At 49.1% G+C, this 21,017-nt stretch overlaps 1 protein-coding gene across 2 annotated transcripts in view; it reads left to right on the top strand.

Annotated features, from left to right (window-relative positions):
- Window positions 1-784: 784 nt before the first annotated feature.
- The window catches only part of OPA3 (outer mitochondrial membrane lipid metabolism regulator OPA3), a 71,503-nt gene continuing 51,270 nt past the window's right edge, over window positions 785-21,017 (top strand). Inside the window, exon 1 of one of the 2 annotated variants that reach the window (XM_019425995.2) lies at window positions 785-2,846. In XM_019425995.2, coding sequence (XP_019281540.2) covers window positions 2,705-2,846 — 142 coding nt within the window. In that variant the 5' untranslated portion in view covers window positions 785-2,704. The remainder of the gene's footprint in view (window positions 2,847-21,017) is intronic. The other variant, XM_019425994.2, reaches the window with a different exon arrangement.

The following is a 21,017-nucleotide window of genomic DNA, read 5'->3' as shown; positions in this document are numbered from 1 at the left end:
ACTTAAGTGTGAACAGGATCCTGCTGGCTACTGAGTGGGAACCAGTATGGGAGGCCAGTGATAGGTGACTGCCATAGTTTCAGGCAGGAGATGCTGTGCTGGCAGCTTAACGGGGGAGGGGGGGGGCGTGGTGAGCAAGGAACAGTGGTCAGCTTTGGGATTTATTTTGAAGGAAGGCTTCAAAATGATGGAAGCAGGAGTGCAGGGCCTTGTGGGATCGTGTAACACCAGCCCCTTGCCCATCCTGAGAAAAGGGTGACCACAGGGCCTGAACTAGAAGGACCTCCGGGAATGATCCCAGGCCCTATTCCAAGGCGGTCACTGGAGAGGCCAAATGACTAGGCCAGGGTCACACAGCTGGTGAGTCAATGTTGGGGTTATCCTGGGCTCTCTCTCCCCTCTCCATCTCTGCTTCTGTTCCCAGGCCCCAGAGTGGTCAAGGCGGCCTGCCTTGGTGGATGGTGTCGCCCTCCCTCTCCCTGCCCTCGGGGGCCACGAGGAATGGCCATCCTTCCATGACCGCGCTGGAGAGCAGGAGGGAGCACCCAGCGCTGGACAGGCTTTGCCCTTTCTGATAGGTCACTTCTGTCTCTTCCTCCCAATGGATGTGTAACAGGCTCCAAGCTCCTGATGCAATGTGAAGATCTCCATCGCGCGCGCACACACACACACACACACACACACCCTTGCCCCAGAAGAGGTTCCTGGAAACCCTTCCCAGAGAAGGGAAGAGGAGGGAGGAGGGGAATGAGAAAAAAAAAAAAAAAAAAAACAAAAACAAAAACCAGATTCAATGAGGAAAATGGTTTTGCAGGAGGGGGGTTAACTGATATGCAGGAAGTTGGGGCTTTGTTGGGTGCGGAGAGAAAAAGAGGGAAGCCTGGGATTTACGGGGCCTCATAACTTTCCCACACCAAAGCCATAAAGCTACTGGGATGGACATATAAGGGGCCAGAACTTTCTGGAACACAGTCTCCTGGGAGAATCAGATGACAGCCTGCCCTCTGCCCCTCCACCAAATGCTCATTCCCGTTTATTCAGTAAATATTTATTGAGCACCTACTGTGTGCCAGGCACTGTTCTAGGAGCTGAGGAAACAGCAGTGAAATAAACAGAAAAAAGTCATGTACGGTTTGGAAGTTTCCTAAACCCATCAGGGGGGACCTCAGCCCCTGAATAGGTCTCTGGGCCTCAGACTAACATCCCAGGAATAAGGAGAAGACCTGGCAGGGACCCAGAAATCCATTCTGGGACTTAGCTCCAATCTGATTACCCCTGGAACTTTGGATAAATCCTTTTCTTCCTCTGGCTTCAGTTGGCCAGTCTGTAAATTGGGGAGGGGTTTAGTTCCAAGTAGATAATTGACCTTGAATAGGTGCCAAGTTCTGTCACACCTTCAGTCCAGAAGGGTAGTTTTTATGGAGTCTTGGCATTTTTACTAATTTAGAATAACCGGGTTCACACGTGTCCGTGCCATCATTATTACAGATGGAGATAAGGAGGTCCGTCTGTCTCAGGGATTTGACAAAGGACACGAAAGGAGTCTGAGTGGATGCCGAGGAAAGCCCCAAGTCCCCCCCTGGAAAGCCCCGATTGCTCTCATTCTGCCTTCTGAAGGGCCGCTTCCTCCTACACACCACTCTTCTGCCCTCCCCTCTCTCTCCTAGAATCTCTTAATTACCCATCAAGACTCCGTCATCCAGAAATTTCTCTCAACCCCTCCCTGACCTTGTTTATATGATTTTGCTCCCTGCTGGGTAAAGGAGGACAGTCTGGGACATGTCCTTAAACTCCTTCTTGAGCCAGCTCCCTGGGGACCCTCGCCCACCAATGGAGGAAGTGGGGCTGCTTGAGAAGGGTGTGGTTTTACTAGCCAAGACGCTGGGCTATCCCCCTTCTGCTGGCTGAGAGACCTCTGCTAGCCCCCCGCCCCGACTCCGTGCCTCAGTCACTTAGGAAAGGGTTGGATTAGCTATTTCTGGAAATGGAATGCACCCTCAGGCTGGAGTTAGCAATAATAATGTTAATACCTGTATAGCATTAAGGGCTGTGTATCGAGGGCGGCGACTGGCACCTTCTAACCATTTACCACGGCTCACTCACTGTTTCGACATTCAAGATTCGCAGGCAAGCCTTACAACTACCTAACAAGGTAAGTCCCCTTTTGTAGACGGGAATACTGATGCCCAGAAAGGTTACATCATTCGCCTAACATCACAAGCAAGCAAAGGGCGGAGCTGGGATCCCAACCCAGGTCTGTATGACTTCATGGTCGGTTTTTTCTTATTCCCAGTGAGGGCTCTAACCTGCGGGGAAAGTGCATTTGGGACTCATTAGCCCTAATCAGGACTAATTAAGAGACTCCTTTAAGCGGGGAAGCCACCTAAGTACAAGACGTCACGAAAGAACACGGTGACAACAGCCAAAGCGGGCGTGGGAACCCAACCACGCTCCCGCGAGCAGCAGTTTAACGGCTCCGCCCCCTGACCCGCCTCACTTCCGCTTTTTATTTGCATATTCAACGATCGGACGTCAAGCGTCAGCGTCGACGCGGTGACATCAAGGGGCGCCCCTGCAGTGCCCCCTCCCCGAGCGTACGCACGTACGCACGCACGCACGGAGACGAACGGGCGGGGGAGGAGGGAGAGATCGGAGGCGCCCCGCCCAGTCGGCAAGGTTGCGCGTGCCCCGTGCGACCGCCAAGATGGTGGTAGGCGCGTTCCCTATGGCGAAGCTGCTATACCTGGGAATTCGGCAGGTCAGCAAGCCGCTTGCCAACCGCATTAAGGAGGCCGCCCGCCGAAGCGAGTTCTTCAAGACCTATATCTGCCTCCCGCCCGCTCAGCGTGAGTTTGACCCCACATCTCTCCAACCTTTCCATTCTCCAACCCCTCTCTGGTGGTTGCTCAGGGGATGGACTTCTGTTTCCAACCAATCACAGCCCGAACCGGCAAAGCTCTACAGCCAATAAGGAGGGTTCTTGGAAGAGGGGCATGCGGGTAGCCCAATAGTAAGAACGGCCGTGGAGCAGGGGGCAGGGCAGGGCGCCCTCGCCCGAGTTAGGAATATCAGCCAATAGAGGAAGAGAGCACGTGAAGACTGACGTCTAGACGAGCCCATAGTGTAGGGGGCAGTAGTAATATGGGCGGGACATTCTGGGACTGAGAGGAACTAGGGGCGGGGCCAAGGAGAGACTTGATCGGGTCGTTTGCCAGGCCGTCCTTATAAGTTTGGGTACCTAAAGTTTGCTTTCCAGGGCCTAGAATTCTTGGTGCTTTGATATTTTGTGAGGCCTCTGCCAGAGGTGCAGATCTTAGAATGGAAAAGCGTCGGGTTTCACAGCTACCAGAGTGCTCCCCTATCACTTCTCTCATTTGACCCTCGCACTGTTACATCCCCATGTCAGGGAAGGGAAATGACTCCCCCAGTTTACAGCAGAGAACATTGAAGCCTCGAGACCAGAAGGGAATTGCCGAGGTCACACATGGGAGTTTGGGCCAGAGTCAGGACTTAAAAAAATCCTGCCCTCTGGATTCCCAGCGCTAGTTTCTGGGTTCTCCCACTGCCTTTCTCCCCAACACCGTGTCTTAGCACCGTGGTTTAGGAAGTGGCTTCTTGGGTCACACTGACATCGCTTCTAATCTGGACCCCACGCCTTCCTGGCCAGGTCACTCAGAGCTTCAGTCTTCTGTGCAGTGGGCATTATATAATAGCAACATTTAATGGGCACTCACTTTGTGCCAGGCTCTATGCTGAGCACTTCACAGGCCTCCTGGCATTAAATCCTCACAAAATTATTCCCATTTTGTGGGTCCGCTACGTGTTCATTTATGCGGTCAAGAACGCTTCTGTTGTGAGGAGTAAATGGCTGTAAAATGCTAAGTCAGTCTGTGGTACTGAGAAAAGGCTGTTGTGTAGATGTTATGGATACAGAAAAGAAGAAAAGGCACAGAATCTTGGCCTTGGGGATTTTGCATTCTTGGGGCGGGGGCGGGGGGAGCCAGATCATAAAATAAGTAGTTAAACTCTGAATTCTAGGATAGCGGTACTTGCCCTGGGAGGAAGCATCAGGGCTGCAAAAGGAGAACCGTCTGGGGGAACGGTTGTAAGTTTAGAGAGGGCAGCAGGGAGACCTCAGTGAGAATATGAGAGGAGGGAGCATGCAGTGCAGGTATCTGGAGAAAGAACGAACATTCCTGCACTTGCAAAGGCCCTGAGGTGAGAGTTTGCCTGATAACGTTTGACAAGCAGTGAGGAAGCCAGTGTGGCTGAGCAAAGAGACAGGGTAGAGAGGAAACTGAGGGTGGAAAGGTGGGGGCAAGTTGCTCAGGGCCCGTGGGCCCCTGCAGTGCTTTGGTTTTCCTTTTGAGTGGGTGGGACTCCCAGGAAGGTATCAGCAAAGGAGGGACAGGATCTGAGTTATATTTTAACAGGAGCCTTTTGGCAATCTTAGGGTAAAGGTGGCTGCAGGGAGGAGTTGACCACAGTACTCTAGGTAGAAGGTGAGTGGGGAGGAGGACTCCGTTTCTGGAGATGTTTTTTCACCTGGCAAACCCAGGGGCGCCTGGGTGGCTTAATGGGTTGGCCATCCGACTTCGGCTCAGGTCGTGATCTCACGGTTCGTGGGTTCGAGCCCCGTGTCGGGCTCTGTGCTGCCCGCTCAGAGCCTGCAGCCTGCTTCGGATTCTGTCGTCTCCCTCTCTCTCTCTGCCCCTCCCCTGCTCACGCTCTGTCTCTCTCCCTCAAAAATAAATTAAAAAGAAAACAAAAACACTTTAAAAATGTCAAACCCGCAGAGCAGTTGAAAGAGAGAATGGTGTAGGGGCACCTGGCTGGTGCTTCAGATGCTGATCTCAGGATTGTGAGTCCTTCCGTGTTGGGCGTAGAGATCACTGAAAATAAAGAAATACACTTACAAAACAAAAAGCTTAAGTTATTTAAGAAAAAAAGGAAGAATGGTACGATCATCAGTTACATACCCTTTACCACCTAGTTCATCAGTTATTCGCTTTCCACAAGTTTGCCTTGTTTCGCTCTCATACATATATGCGTGTGCATATGTATACACACTCTTCTTTTTCTAAACAATTTGAAAATAAGTTGCGGACATAAATACTTTAGTCTGTGTTTCCTAACAACAAAGACATTCTCGTATATAACGCAGCACCGATGTCACAAATTTAACATTGATAACAATGATATTGATAGCGATATTACTTAATATATAGCTAATATTTAATACATGGCTCATTTTCTGATTTCTCCAGTTATCCCCAAAACGCCCTTTTTAGTGGTTTATTATTATTTTTAATCTAGGGTCTGCTCAAGGATCACGCACTGCGCCTGATTGTCATGCCTCCTTAGTATCGTTTAATCTGTGACGTGGTTTAGCAATCCAGCCCACTGCCCGTCTTTGTAAATAAAGTTTTATTGGCACACAGCCACACTCATTTGTTTGCATATTGTCTGTGGCTGCAGAGTTGGGTTTTAGGGCCCACAGGTCTAAAATATTTACGCCGTGGCCTTTTCAGAAAAAGTTTGCCGATCCTGCTCTATAATGGCATTCTTTTCTTTTCTTTTCTTTTCTTTTCTTTTCTTTTCTTTTCTTTTCTTTTCTTTTCTTTTCTTTTCTTTCTTTCGTCCCCTTAGTAATGAATACCCAGTAGATTTGTTTGGAAGACGGCGCTGGCACGATTTCCCCTGGATTGGGTGTGACAGTGACTGCAAGAGGGGGCAGGTTGGACAGAAAAGACCAGGAATTCAGCTTGGGATAGATTTAGTTAGAGGTGCTATTAGGTGTTAGAGTGCACGGACTTCTATATTTACACTCTAAAAATCATGTCGTTTGGTATTTTCCCTTTGCTGTCTTCCCCTTGCCGTGGCCCCCAGCCTGTGTGAGCAGAATTTTCCAGATCCTATGGCAGCTGTGCGTTCTCCTGGGTCAGGCCTCCGCGCGCTGACCAGCACATCCAGCATCTGTGCCTTTGGCTGAGATGCTTTGGACTCAGCAGGGCGGGCCTGGCTGTGTTCTCGCAATGGAGGCCGGAGTGGTAGATAGGTACTTCTGAGGAAAGAACAGTAAATACAAGAAGCGTAAGTCATCGATGATACGCTGTGTTGGGGAGGCAAGGATCTTTTTACTTTATGATTTTTTTACTTACTTGGGGAGATAGAAGGTTATCGGACACACTGTAAGGGAGCAGCAAAAGAGAGACCGTCTGCTCCGCGGCAGTGGTGGGGGGCTATAGCTAAGGGGGGAGAGGGAGGAGGTATGGGAAGGTATGGAATTTCCCTTTTTCGATACGGGTGCCCAGTTAAGTAGCCCATCGGTCAGCTGGGGCCTATGGATGTCCTGAGGTGGGTCACCTCGTGAGCCTGTGTGCATTCAGTCCAGTGGTCCCTGCGGGCCCTTTTCGCTTACTTGCTTTTCCATTGCTCAAGCCCGTTGCCTAAAAGCGGCCTCTCCATTCCCCGCTGACAGATCCACAATGACAGGTCTTTGGCATTTAGGGGAGAGGCCTCATCCTCAGTAGCTGCTTCAAGCTGAAGTGGGGTTGGGGGGCGCCGTCCCTGCCTCCACTTGTCGGCCCATCAGGGGTTCTGTGCCGTTATGGACCAGAGCACGGTATTAGATTAACATGCTGATAGGCGATTGGAGTGAAATTCCTCGGCGGCCAGGTCCACGGGATTTAGGGGGAGGGGACCCTCCAGTGGTATGAGCCGGAATCCTTGTTGAACCGTGCCTTGTACATGGAATTGTTGCATTCACTCAGACGTGCAGCAACATGCTTTTCCCATAGATCAAGATGGTGGCCGGATCCACAGGAACAAAGGAAAAAAAGGGGGGGACCCAAAAGAAGCAAGGTGGCTGAAGTCAGCCAGGGTCAGAGACGGGTCCCCACCAGCCCGTAATGTGTGTGGATTTGCCCTGGACGAGGTGCCACTGCAGTTGTGCTGCTCGTTGGGACCGGAGGCCTCGGGGAGCGGGAGAGCCGAGGAAAGGGGTCTTTTGCCCTCAAAGGCGTGGACAGTCCAACCTGTCATCCCTCGGACGTTCCGACCACACGCGGGAGCCACCCTGGCCAGAGATCTTCAGTTGTCTGAGGAGCACTAGGGTTAGGCCGCCGAAGGGCCAAAGAGAGAAAGGAGATGGAGGGAGGGATCCCTCTGAAGGGCAAAAGGGGAAATCCCTCACCCTTTCGGGCAAGGGCAGCGTGGCCGGTTCCCCCTGGGGCTTCGGATCCTCACCGAGAGTAACCTTGACCGTCAGTCAGTTCCCCAAGGAGGGTAGAATCGGTCCACGAGGGAATGTCCCAAGAAATTCCTGGAAAATCTGGATGGCAGAGGGTTCCCACGAGGGCCAGCAAATGTGGGGCAACCCGGTTGGGTGGAGGCCAGCAGCACCAGCGAGGAAAGAATTCACGAAAGTGGAACAGAGGAGATAGAGGTTTATTGAATACACTGCACAGGAGCAGAGGGCAGGACAGCAAAGGAAAGACTGTCTGCTAGCAAGGATCTTTTTATTTATTTATATTAAAAAAAAATTTTTTTTAAATGGTTGTTTATTTTCGAGAGAAAGAGACACAGAGCGTGAGCAGGGGAGGGGCAGAGAGAAAGGGAAACACAGAATCCAAAGTAGGCTCCAGGCTCTGAGCTGTCAGCACAGAGCCCGACGCGGGGCTCGAACCCACGAACCATGAGATCATGACCTGAGCCGAAGTCGGTCACTTAACTGGCTGAGCCACCCAGGTGCCCCAAGGATCTTTTTAAGCAAAGATTTCTGTGGTGGGGTGAGGGAGAGGTCGAGATACGTACGTTTGGTGATTGGTGCCGCCAGGCATGTTGGGAGCACTCTTGCAAAGTGTTCTGCTGACACTTCTGGGGGGGCCGCGGGGCGTCCCTGGGCAGTGGGAAAATCCCGGTTTGTTTGTGTTTATTCCTAAAATACTGGTCATTTTTCCTGGCTTACTACTCACAGTCGGCGGGATAATTGTCCCCTAAAGATGTCCACATCCTAATCCCAGGAACCTGTCGAATGGGTTGACTTCCGTGACAGAGGGGACTTTACAGGTGTGATTGAAATCAAGGGTGTGGGGACAGGGAGAGAGGGTCCTGCATCATCCAGGTGTGCCAGTGTAATCATAAGGGTCCTTATAGGTGAAAGAGGGAGACGGGAGAGGGAACGATTTGAATGTGCTGCCTTGCTGGTCTTGAACACGGAGGAGGGGCCGTGAGCCAAGACATGCAGGCAGTCTCTAGAAGCTGAAAGAGGCAAGGAAAGGTGTTCTCCCCTGCCGACACCTTGAGTTCAGCCTCCTGAGATGTGTTTCAGACTCCTTACCTCATAGGTCTGATGGGGAGGGTCTGTTGCTTGCAGGAACACCCCTAGCAAAGGCCTGGAACGTTCTAAGTTCAATAAATAGCAGCGTGGCTCAGTGACCAAGCACCCGTCCTCTGCAGCTGGGCTGCCTGTGGGTGAGTCCCAGTTCTGCCGCTTTCTTTGTGACCCCTGGCAAGTTATTTAGCTTCTCTGGGCCTCAGTTTTGTTGTCTGAATGTTGTATTGTTACAGCGGTGCCATGAGTTCATATCCACAGAGCATTAAACGGTGCCCGGCCCTTAAGCACTGCCTAAACGTTTTCCCGTCGCCATCATCATCATCCTCCTCCTAATGCTAAGCCTTCTGGTGGGATCCTTCTCACTGTGCGCTCCTGGCCCGCTGTCGTAGCCGAACAGAACGGTCAGGACTTCCTGCCTCGCGGTGGTAGTGATCCCCCTTCCTCAGCCAGCTCTCACAGGCTTACCACGGGCAGAAGGATCTGGGCTTTCCCCTGCACGTTTCTAACTAGCACGGAGCAGTTATTATGTGTGTCTGGTTAGGAGCTGGGATCAGAGTTATCGGAGTCAAATAGAGAGAGGGCTGTGTGGCTCAGGAGAGGGCCTCCCACTACCTAACGCTTCACAGAATGTTTAAAGCATTCTTTGAAATGCATGGGGTACTTGCAAGGAAGGAAATGGACTCCTCCCAGGGCAAGGAGCCAAGGAGGGGAGTAAGTACTGAAGCCGCCTTATACTCTGGGGACATTGACAGAATCCCGTGGCCCTGGGGACAGGAGCTATCCTGTGGGAACTCTGGGCAGGGGACCATCTGGTGCAAAACCAGATCCCAGGAAAGGGGTACCTTGAGGGAAAGGGTGAACTAGGAAAAACCCACCCTGCAGAGGAAGGCACAGCCTTAGGGCTAGAGGGAGATTTAAAAAAGTCTCCTGTGAGAATTTGTGGCCACTGATGGTCCCTCATGTGGGTTTGGGGCCTGAATTATACCCCTTGAAAGGCCCTGGAAACAGCAAGCTGAGAATGAACCCAGGCTGTGTGCACCTGACACGGACAAACGAGCCCTCCCCGGAGGAGTCCCCTTTCTGCCTGAGCCTTGGAGAATCCCTTCAGGTGGCGTCCTGGCACCTCTGAGAAAAAGTTACGTACTGTGTGGAGAAACAGGCACCACGAGCGAGATCTGGAAACGCTGTGGATATCAGAAAGATCAGATGTGGACGTAAAATACCTGTGTTTGTATATGAAAGGGACGCATTTAGGAGGGATGTGAAAACATGAGTGCCATCAGAAATTACCAGGCAGTTGGAAAAAGAGCCGAATAGAGCTTTGAGAAATGACCCATACAGTGGACGTTCAGAATTCAATACAAGCACTAAACAAACGCCAGATTAAACACAGCTGCCGAGAGGACTGGTATGCTGAAAGACATCTCAAGGGAAAAAAGTGGTGTGGGGTGCTCCCCTTAGCTGCCCAGGAGTGCCACCTGCAGGTCCTGATTGGGTCCATCTGGGGAAGGAAGGGCTGGACATTTTTATTGCTACCACCGTCCAGAGAGGATCCTCCTGTGCGAGAGAACATTTGAAAATCACTTCCCTGGGGTCTATTTATAATCTCCAGAGCACCACATGAGTTATGTTGCATGACAGCCAGGCTGCTACTGGTGACCTCCAGATGCCGCTTTTATTATGCTGTCCCGTTAAGGAAACATGTTGCACGTTCTCCTCGTGTGTGTGTGTGTGTGTGTGTGTGTGTGTGTGTGTGTGTGTGTGCAGTTACCTAGTCATGCATAGTGCTGACATATAATACTGTGAATATATACTGTGTGCACTTAAAAATGTTAAAAACTTGGAAGGTGTGAAATTAATATTTAAAAAATAAAATTTTTAGGGACACCTGGGTGGCCCATTGGTTGAGCGTCCAACTTCGGCTCCGGTCGTGATCTCGCTGTTTGTGAGTTCCAGCCCCACTTGGGCTCGCTGCTGTTAGCGTGGAGCCTGTTTGGATCCCCTCTGTCTCTCTCTGTCTCTCTGTCTCTCTGTCTCTCTGCCCCTGCCCCCTTTGCACTGGCATCCCCCCAAATAAATAAACATTAAAAAAATAGAAAGCAAAATAAAAATGTTTAGTTTATTCATGCCCCCCCCCCCAAATATTTTTCCTCTTGCTAAAAATATTTTCCCTCTTGCTAAAAATATTTTCTTATACAGGCGTTGTTAAATACGTTTGGAAACTCTCTGTGAGAGTGTAGTTTTGACATTCTTTGTGTGGGGCGGTCAGAGCTGGCAAAGACCTAACAAACAGAAACACAGAGAGCCAAACGAGAGAAGTGTGCTGTCAGCTCTGTTTAATCCCACTGCTCATCTTTCAGCCCCACCCTTCCTATGCAGAGGCATTTGTTGGATTACGCTTGCGCTCACATTGTTAAGTTTTTAGTCCATGGCTTCTGAGCAGGAGTCTTTTTTAAGAAGCCGTTTTGTGAGGGCTGGTTGATTTGCAACCTGGGAATATCCCCGGGAATCCATTTGCCCGGGCTGCAATACGCTGAGTGGACAGGAGAGGGCGCCTGTGTCACCCTTTCAGCATCCGGGGTTGCTGAGGGCACCTGCCTGCTGAGAGGGTAGCTCCTATAGCTGTCTACGCCTAGGAAAGCCCAGTTTCTTCTCCTTTTCCTCCTCCCCTTCCTTCATCTTGGTACTCTTCCTTTTCCTTCCTCCCTTTTCCCTCCTCCTCCTTCAAAACATAAACATGACCAGAAGTCCTGACATTTTCTTCCTATGCCCCAAAGAAACCTTATCTACTCTTTGTTCACCCCTCCTTGAGACTCTCTAGTCATTTCCTGAGAGGCCTATCCTGATGTCTCCGCCCCCCAGGATGTGCCTCTGCCCCTCACTGGAGTCTTACCCCGCTTCCAGCTTCTTGGCTTCTCCTCTTTTCCTGCTCTCCAGCTCCAGTTGGCCCCACTTCAGACCCCTAAGCCCCCATATAGGTGGTGATTTCTAAACAGTTTTTTAATATTTATGTATTTTTGAGAGACCGAGCGTGAGCGGGGGAGAGGCAGAGACGGAGGGAGACACAGAATCCGAAGCAGGCTCCAGGCTCTGAGCTGTCAGCACAGAGCCCGACGTGGGGCCCGAACCCACTAACTGCAAGATCATGACCCGAGCTGAAGTCGGATACCTAACCGGCTGAGCCACCCAGGCGCCCCGCCTCAGGAGCCCCCTCGCTCCCCCTCTGTACTAAGCTATCCTTCGGCTGCCAAACCCACCTTGGCCTTGCGTTTGCTGCTCACATACCCGCAGCAGCTCCCCTCCGCCGAGGGCTTAGTGTGCCCCAGACTCCGTGCTGAATGTGCTGCCATCATTATCTCCCTGTTTTAATGGAATCACACTTTTGGTTACTTTTGGGTTTTAGGGTTTGTTTGTTTTTTCCTTCGAAGTTTTCTGGAGCGACTTACTAAAATTTACAAAAGTAATACATGCTTATCCTGAGAGAAAGAACCAGATACAAATCAGTTGGCGCTCATCTGTGATTAATTGAAAACCCAGCCAGTAAACCTTAATTAAACCGAAATCAGAAGGATGTTTGTTGTTGGTGGAGGAAGGTGGCTCTGTGGTCGGGTTGGTGGCTTGGGGATGTTATGAGGGACCTGAGGACTCTTTCCATCAATTCCATCTTTGTGTTCAGGCGGTAACTCTCCTCAAGGCTTCAAAGGGCTGCTGGAGCTCCAGACATCATGCCTTTGTATGGCAGTGTCCAAGGGACAGAGAGAGAGAGAGAGAGAGGGAATGTATGTTTGTATGAGGGATGGGGGGTGGGGCTGGGAAATGAGAGCGTGTTCTTCAAGTAGAGAAGTCTTTGCCCAGAAGCCCCCAGAAGACTTCCCTCACTGCAGATTGGCCAGAATCCAGTCACATACCACCACGTGCTATATGGGAGGGGAGTGGGGGGTGAGTATCACTTCTAGACTCTAATGGCAGGAGAATTTATTGTTGTTTTTTTTTATTTTTTTTTTAATGTTTATTTTTGAGACAGAGAGAGACAGTGCATGAACGGGGGAGGGTCAGAGAGAGAGGGAGACACAGAATCGCAAGCATATCCAGGCTCTGAACTGTCAGCACAGAGCCCGACGCGGGGCTCGAACTCACGGACCGCGAGATCATGACCTGAGCCGAAGTCGGCCGCTTAACCGACTGAGCCACCCAGGCGCCCCGAGAAGATATTGTTAATAAGACAGTAAAGAATAACATAGGGGCACCTGGGTGGCTCAGTCGGTTAAGCGTCTGACTTTGGCTCAGGTCATGATCTCACAGTCCCATGAGTTCGAGCCCTGCGTCGGGCTCTGTGCTGACAGCTCAGAACCTGTTTCAGATCCTCTGTCTCTCTCTCTCTCTGCCCCTCCCCTCTTCAAAAAGAAATATACAAAAATAAATAAATAAAGTAAAACACAAAATCTCATTCTAAAAAAAAAAAAGAAGAAGACTATAAAGTAGGGGCGCCTGGCTGGCTCAGTTGGTAGAGCATGCGACCCTTGATCTTGGGGTTGTGAGTTCAAGCCCCACGTTGGGTGTAGAGGTTACTTGAAAACAAAACAAAAATCTTAAAAAAGAAAGAATAATGTAAAATAGCATTACTTATCACGAGCACTAAGGCTTAAACATGATACACTACCTTAGTGGATGAAGAAACTGAGCAGAGCTGCTCAGTAACCTGATGTCAGTTCATGCACAGGACTTGAATGCACCAGCTTCCCTGCTAGCCAGGAAGAGAAAGAGGAAGTGGAGACGCGGAGAGGTTGAGAAACGTGCCCAAGGTCCCACAGCAAGTAAGTAGCAGAGGCAGGACTTGAATCCGGGACCGCCCGACTCCAGATGGCATCCCTAGAGCACTCTTAGTCCCTTTATTAGCTGCTTCCCTTGTGCCTCTGACACTCCCAGGCGCTGTCTGTACTAAGCTGAGGTGGTCTCTCCAGGCATCGGTGGGATCTAGAGGTGGGATTGTTTTCTGGGACGAGGACAGGCTTGTATAGTTCGCTCAACAAATCTTTGCCCAGTACCTGCTGTACGCCAGGAACTATTCTAGGAGGTTTGACTAACTCAGCAGTCGACAGAGCAGACAAAAATCCCTGCTCTCTGGGAGCTGCCATCTGAGGCTATTCATTACCTGCCTGGTGACTCCAGGGGTGCAGAGAGGTCCTTCTTCGCGGCAGTTCCGCCCAAATTCCCAGGCTGAATCGGTGGTTCAGGTTCGGCCACACCCCCATCCTTGAGCCAATCGCCGCAGTCCGAGGAAGGCAGTCTGATTGGCCAGTCTGAAGGGCAGGGTTCACCACTACTGAATCCTCTGGACCCTGTGTTGGGGAGGTGGGATTCCCCCAGTCGCTTGGTAGACAGAGCCAGTTCGTGTTTCCTCCGGTGACAGGTGCAGTGTGCGTCCCTGCGGGCCCCAGAGGCAGTGGTAGAGGATGGGGTCAGTCCGCGGGAGGAAGGTGCCGCCCCGCTTGAGGCACCACAAATCCCGTAACCCCTGGAGCAGTGTTGGGGTGGGCTTTCAGCTGGCTGGAACACATCCAGGGAAGGGCGTCCAGGGCAGGGACCGGCTCGAGGCTATTTACTCTTTATAATGATTTCTTAACCAATAGCAGTTTTCATTTATTATGCTTTCTGTGATCTCAACAAATGATATTAGCCACTTTATTAGGGAGTTTATATGATCATTCTGGTTTTATGAGTAGGGAAATGTCTCAGAGAGAGAAAGAAACAAGTCCCCTGGGGCAATACAGACTAAGAAATCAGCCCCTGGCCTCCCAAACTCCTCCTCTTACGTTTCATTATTTCGGTTTTTGCGTGTTCTTTGTTAATACCGTCTCTGTAAATGCAGTGCACGGATCTGAAATGTGTAGTTTAATTAGCACCGATAAATGCATGTACCTATATAACCAACTTCCAAGATCTAAAAACAGTTCCGGGTTGCCTGGGTGGCTCAGTCGGTTAAACGTCCGACTTCGGCTCAGGTCATGATCTCACACGGGGTTCACGAGTTCGAGCCCCCGTCAGGCTCTGTGCTGACAGCTCAGAGCCTGGAGCCTTCCTCGGATTCTGTCTCCCTCTCTGTCTGCCCTTCCCCCGCTCACACTCTGTCTCTCTCAAAAATAAATAAAACATTAAAAAAAAAAAAGTTTCCATCACCCCTGGAAGTTCTTTCCTTTCCTGTTCTGTCACCCTGTATGACTTCTCTCACCATCACCATTAGCTTCGTCTAAATGGAATCAGGTAATAGGAACTTAGTGTCTAGCTTTTATCCACGTGACGCTTGAGCGATCTTTCAGCTGCGTGTATCAGTGATTTGTTTCTTTTACTGCTGTTTTATGTATTCCTTTATTCCAATATGTAAACATGCTGCACTTTATCTACTCTCTTAGTGATGGGCACTCGGACGTCCCTTTTTTGTTGTTGCTGTTACCGGGAAAGCGACTGTAAACCTTCTTGAACGAGTCTCTATAGGAGTATGTTTGCATTTCTTTCGGGGAGATACCCAGGAGTGAGATGTCCTGAGTCGTCCGGTAAAGAAAAGGGTATTCTTGACTTTATACGAAGCTGCCGAAGAGTTTTCCCGCGTGGGTCTGGCCGTTCCGCATCCTTGCCAATAATCATTGTTTGCACTGCTTGAATTTTAGCCAGCCCAGTGGCTGTCAAACTTTTCTCTGATGAACCGTGACGTCGAGTACTTTTTCACGTGCTAAGAAACCCTTATTAGCGCACACAGTTCCCGAGAATCGGGGAATTGGGGTGGGGCCTCGTTGAGTGCTCCTGGCTCTGAGTCTCTCCAGCGGGAGGCTGGCCAGGTGCCGGAAGGTGGGCTTCCTAGCCGACTCGCTCCCACGGCCGCTGGTGGGTCTGTTTCTCACTCGCTGTTGGTCCAAGAGCTCGGTTGCTCTGCACATGGACCTCTCCTCAGGGCTCCCCATGATCTGGCGGCGGGCTGCCCCCAAAGGGGGTGATCCAAGAGTGAGGGCGTCCCAGACTGAAGAGTCAGTGTCTTTATAACGTAATTGTGGTTATAAAAGTGATCCACCGCCAGCTGCATCATACTCTGCTGGGCGCACAGACCAACCCTAGTGTCATGTGGGAAGGGACACTACGGGGGTGTAAATGCCAGGAGACAGAGATTATTGGCGGCCATCTTGGCGGCTGGCAACCACGATTCTATTACCACTACGAATTAAAATACTGATTTTTACATTTTTATTATTTTTTTAAAGTGTTTTGTTTTGAGAGAGGGAGAGCGCACACACACACAAGTGGGGGAGGGGAAGGGAGAGAGAGAGAGAGAGAGAGAGAGAGAGAGAGAGACGGAATCCCAAGCAGCCTCTGCCCTGTCAGCACAGAGCCCAATGTGGGGCTCAAACCCACAAACCACGAGATCATGACCCGAGCTGAAGTCAGATACTTAACCCACCGAGCCACCCAGTCTCCCCACAAATTATTGTCTTTTTAAAAGACTGTTAAATCAATCTTGTAGTCCTGGATAAATATGCCACTTGGTCATGGTGTGTTATCCTTTTTATATATTGCTGGCTTTGATTTGCCAACATTTTCCTAAAGATGTTTTTGGTTTTGTTTTTTTTTTTTTTTTTTTTACATCTGCGGTCATGAGTAATGTATTATGTAATTTTATTTTCTTGTGATGTCTTTGACAGGTTTTAATATCATGGTTTTGCCTACCTCATTAAACAATTGGGAAAATGTTCCCTTATTCTCTATTTTCTGCAAGATTTTGTGTAAAATTGGAACGATTTCCTCCTTAAATATTTGATATAAACGTCCATCGTGGCTTTCAGTTTTCTTTAAGGGAAGGTTTTTAATAACATTCAGTGTCCTTACTAGTTATAGGACTATTCAGGTTTTCTACTTCTTTGTGTCAGTTTTCATAAATTATGGGTTTTTTGTTTGGTTTTTGCTTTTATTTTAGAGAGTGAGAGAGTGTGTGTGAATGGGGGAGAGGGGCAGAAGGAGAGAGAGAGAGAGAGAGAGAGAGAGAGAGAGAGAGAGAATCTTGAGCAGGCTTCATGCTCAGCTCTGAGCTTGACAAATCTCCTCTTTCATCCTGGACAGTGGTATTTTATGCTTTTGTTTTTCTTTACTCTTGATCATTTGTCCTGCTAGTGGTTTATAAACATATATATCAAAAAAATCACCTTTGGTCTTGTTATTTTCCTCTCACTTGCCTGTTTTCTATTTCATTGATTTCTTCTGTTATCCTTATGGTCTTCTATCTACTTGCCTTGGGTTTCATTTGCCCTTTTTTAACCTTAGATTATTGTGTAAACATTTTTTAATGCATATTTATTTTTGAGAGAGAGAGACAGATACAGAGCGTGCATTGGCGGAGGGGCAGAGAGAGAGGGAGACACAGAATCCGAAGGAGGTTCCAGGCTCTGAGCTGTCGGCACAGAGCCCAACGTAGGGCTCGAACCCACAAGCCGTGAGATCATGACCTGAGCCGAAGTCAGTTGCTTAATCAACTGGACCGCCCAGGTGTCCCTAGATTATTGTTTTTAAACTTTCTTCTTTTCTATGTAAGTATTTAAATATAAATTTCCCTAGGGGTGCCTGTGTGTCCGATGTGTCCGATATCAGCTCAGGTCATGATCCCCCGGTTTGTGGGTTTGAGCCCCGCGTCGGGCTCCGTGCTGACAGCTCGAAGCCCGGAGCCTGCTTCAGATTCTGTGTCTCCCTCTCTCTCTGCCCCTCCCCTGCTCACGTTCTTTCGCTCTCTCTCAAAAATGAATGAATGAATGAATGGATGAATAAATAAAATTGCCCTCTAAGCACTACCTGAGATGCATCCAATAAAATTTGATGTGTTGTATCTACATTGTCATTCAGTTCTGTATATTTTCCAGTTTCTCCAGCGATTTCCTTCTTTGACCCGTGGGTTATTTAGAAGTGGCTGTCTAGTTTCCAAATATTGGGGCCCTTTTAGATTGCTTTCTGTTATTGATTTCTAACTTCATCCCATCATGATCATCATTCATGCACATGATAGAAAAATTCAGGTGGACAGAAGATTGAATATGGTGGAAAGTACGTTTCCCATCCCTGTCTGTCGCCTGTCTGTCTTCCTTCTCTCCTTTGTTCATTAGGAAATACTCGCTGAATCCTTACTACTTGGCAGGCACTAGGGGCTGTATCCGCTTAGTAAGAGACCCAAGTCTCTGCCGCCCCTATAGAGTTGAGATTCTGCCAGGAGACAGATACTAAACAAGATAAGAAAGTAAAATCTATTCTGTGTCAGGTGGGACTAAGTAGGAAAGAGTGAAGCAGGGAAGAAGGGTTCGGTGCGACGGGAGAAGGTACACATGAGGTTGGGTTCAGGAAAGCCTCTCTGAGGACGTGAATGTTTGATTAGAGACTTGAGTAACGTGAAGACGTGTGAATATTTGGAGAAGTGTGTTTCAGGCACAAGTCACAGGGAGTGCAAAGGCCCTGAGGCCAGAGCATGCCGAGGGGGTTTCAGGAATAAGGTGGCCGTGGATGTAGCTGGGCCAGAGGGTGAATGGAAGAGTAGGAGGTCAGAGGTCAGAGAGGGAGTCACCGGAGGTCACAGCCACCTTCCAGAGGTATTCTGCGCACAACCCAGCCCAGTCTAGGTATGTGTGTGTTTAATTCACATAACTGGCAGTATATTAATTCACCCTGTTTTGTGCCCAATTTTGTCCTTGTTTACAGCCTACTTTGAAAATCTATCCCACGTTTTTCCTCACAGCAGTTAGTACGTAGTGTGGATGTCCCAGGCCCCTGTTGGTGGACATTTAGGTTATCTCTGGGTTATGCTTATCCAAAGAATGCTGCCATCAGCATTTTTAAGCCATTCCGGCTTATGTGGCACTTGGCAGGCAGACTCCGAGCCAAGGTACACGTATCCCTCATCCACCCCACCCCCACACCCCTTCTAGAAATTCTTTCTAGATCTCCACAATCTCACCCGACTTGCCTGACGAATATGCTCGGTTTTCCTTCCTTTCTTCCCTTTCCAATGACCCTGCTCTCCAGAAGATAGGGGAGAAGTAAAGTATGAACAGAAGTGTCTTCTGATGTTCTACTCTTGAAAACAATGCTACGCTATATGTTAACTAACTTAAATTTAAATAAACTCTTGGAATGGGGCTCTTGGGTGGCTCAGTCAGTTAAGCATCTGACTGTTTTTTTGTTTTTTTTTTTAAGTTTATTTATTTATTTTTTTGGGGAGTGGGGAGGGGCAAACGGAGAGAGAGAGAATCCCAGGCAGGCTCTGCATTGTCAGCAGCACAAAGCACAATGCAGGGCTCAAACTCACGAACCACGAGATCATGACCGGAGCTGAGATCAAGAGTTGGATGCTTAACCAACGGAGCCATCCAGGCGCCCCAAGCATCTGACTCTTGATTTCGGCTCAGGTCACCATCTCACGGTTCGTTTCGTGGGATCGAGCCCCTGACGGGCTCTGTGCTGATGGTGCAGAGGCTGCTTGGGATTCTCTCTCCATCTCTCTCTGCCCTTCCCCCACAGGCGCTCGCACTCTCTCTCAAAATAAATAAACTTAAAAAGAAAATGATTTCACTTTTTTTTTTTTTTAATTTTTTTTTCAACGTTTTTAATTTATTTTTGGGACAGAGAGAGACAGAGCATGAACGGGGGAGGGGCAGAGAGAGAGGGAGACACAGAATCGGAAACAGGCTCCAGGCTCCGAGCCATCAGCCCAGAGCCTGACGCGGGGCTCGAACTCACGGACCACGAGATCGTGACCTGGCTGAAGTCGGACGCTTAACCGACTGCGCCACCCAGGCGCCCCTAAATGATTTCACTTTAAATAAATAAACAAAGCTTTGGAAAGAAAAAAAAAAAGAAACGTCTTCCCCCTTTCTGATCACACGATGATGCTGATGTGTTACTCCACGTGTAGAAACCTCCAGGATCACAAGAGGACAATTTGAAATATCAATGACAGAAACACATTTCCCAGCCCACTGTAGTAGGGCGTGCATCTTTGGTCAAGAAAAAGAATTTCGGGGTGGGGGGTGCCTGGTTGGCTTAGTTGGTATAGCTTATGACTCTTTTTTTTTTTTTTTTTTTTTTTTTTTGAGAGAGAAAGAGACAGAGCATGAGCAGGGGAGGGGCAGAGAGAGAGGGAGACATAGAATCCGAAGCAGGCTCCAGGCTCTGAGCTGTCAGCACAGAGCCTGACGCTGGGCTCGAACTCACAGACCGTGAGATCATGACCTGAGCTGAAGTCAGACGCTCAACTGACTGAGCCACCCAGGCGCCCCTAGCTTGCGACTCTTGATCTCAGGGTTGTGAGTTCACGCCCCATGTTGGGCATCGAGCCTACCTAAAAAGATAAAAATAAATACATTTTTTTAATAACTGTAAGTATGTACCTTTTGACTCCCTTCACCCATAAAAATTTACTCTTAAAAAAAATTTTTTTTACCGTCTATTAATTTTGAGAGAGAGAAAGAGACAGAGCGTGAGCAGGTGAGAGGCAGGGAAAGAGGGAGACACAGAATCCAAAGCAGGCTCCGGGCTCCGAGCTGCCAGCACAGAGTCTGACGCGGGGCTTGAACCCACGAACTGTCAGAGCATAACCTGAGCGCACGTCGGTCACTTAACCAACTGAGTCACCCAGGCGGCCCCCAGATTTACTCTTTATGTTTAATAATCATGCATCAAATTGTGTAACACGTGCTGTTTTGATCGCTGGTATACCAATGGTAATTATAATGATACCTCAGTGTGAGAGAAAAGTTTTCATTAATATCACGTTTTGATTCTAAGTTATAGACACATTTTTTGTTTGTTTGTTTCAGAGGAACTTAATAGGACATTGGAGCATAAAAACATGTTAGGAGAAAATTTTGTAGAGAAAGCAGAATACAGTGTAGACTGAACTTTCCAGGACAACGAGGAACTGTGTGAGCACAGCTAAAGAGCAGCTGGTTGGCGGGTTTTCAGACAACTGATGGTGGCTGTTAAGGTTTCTGTGGGCTTATTAGTCCTCTGCCTGTGCTAAAAAGAACAGTGTAACAGATTTGTTTTAAAATGTCAATATCTTGGGGCGCCCGGGTGGCTCAGTCGGTTGAGCGTCCAACTTCGGCTCAGGTCACGATCTCACAGCTTGTGGGTTCGAGCCCCGCGTCGGGCTCTGTGCTGACCGCTCGGAGCGTGGAGCCTGCTTCGGATTCTGTGTCTCCCTGTCCCTCTGCCCCTAACCCACTTGCATCCTCTGTCTCTCTCAAAAATAAACACACATTAAAAAAATTATTTTCCATATAAAATAAAATGCCAGTATGTCTCACATCCTGAGCCAGAAGTTCATGCTCTTCGCGGTTATTTTAGCCTAGGTGGAAAAATGGATATGACAGTCTTCAAAGGATGACAAGAGTGTGCTAAGTTTTTTCAAAAGTTGTTATGAGTATACAGGAGCAGCAAGATGTGAGGGTCACTAGTTTGGCTACCCACGCAAGGGTGTCTCCCTGTAGTTATTCCTGGGCGTGGGTCTGTGGGAATGTGAGCTGGGATGCTGCTTTTCCACCCGGAGTCACCTCCTCATCCAGTGGCAAGATCCCCTCCCCCTGCTCCACACACAGGGCTAGGACACTTGTTGATCTTTGCCAATCCAAGAGTTGGAAATCAGTTTCTCATTTGTAGT

The sequence above is a fragment of the Panthera pardus genome, unplaced genomic scaffold (assembly GCF_024362965.1).
Source record: "Panthera pardus isolate Hobbes unplaced genomic scaffold, ASM2436296v1 HiC_scaffold_18, whole genome shotgun sequence".
Classification (NCBI taxonomy): domain Eukaryota; kingdom Metazoa; phylum Chordata; class Mammalia; order Carnivora; family Felidae; genus Panthera; species Panthera pardus.
This window is presented reverse-complemented; position numbering and strand designations above follow the sequence as displayed.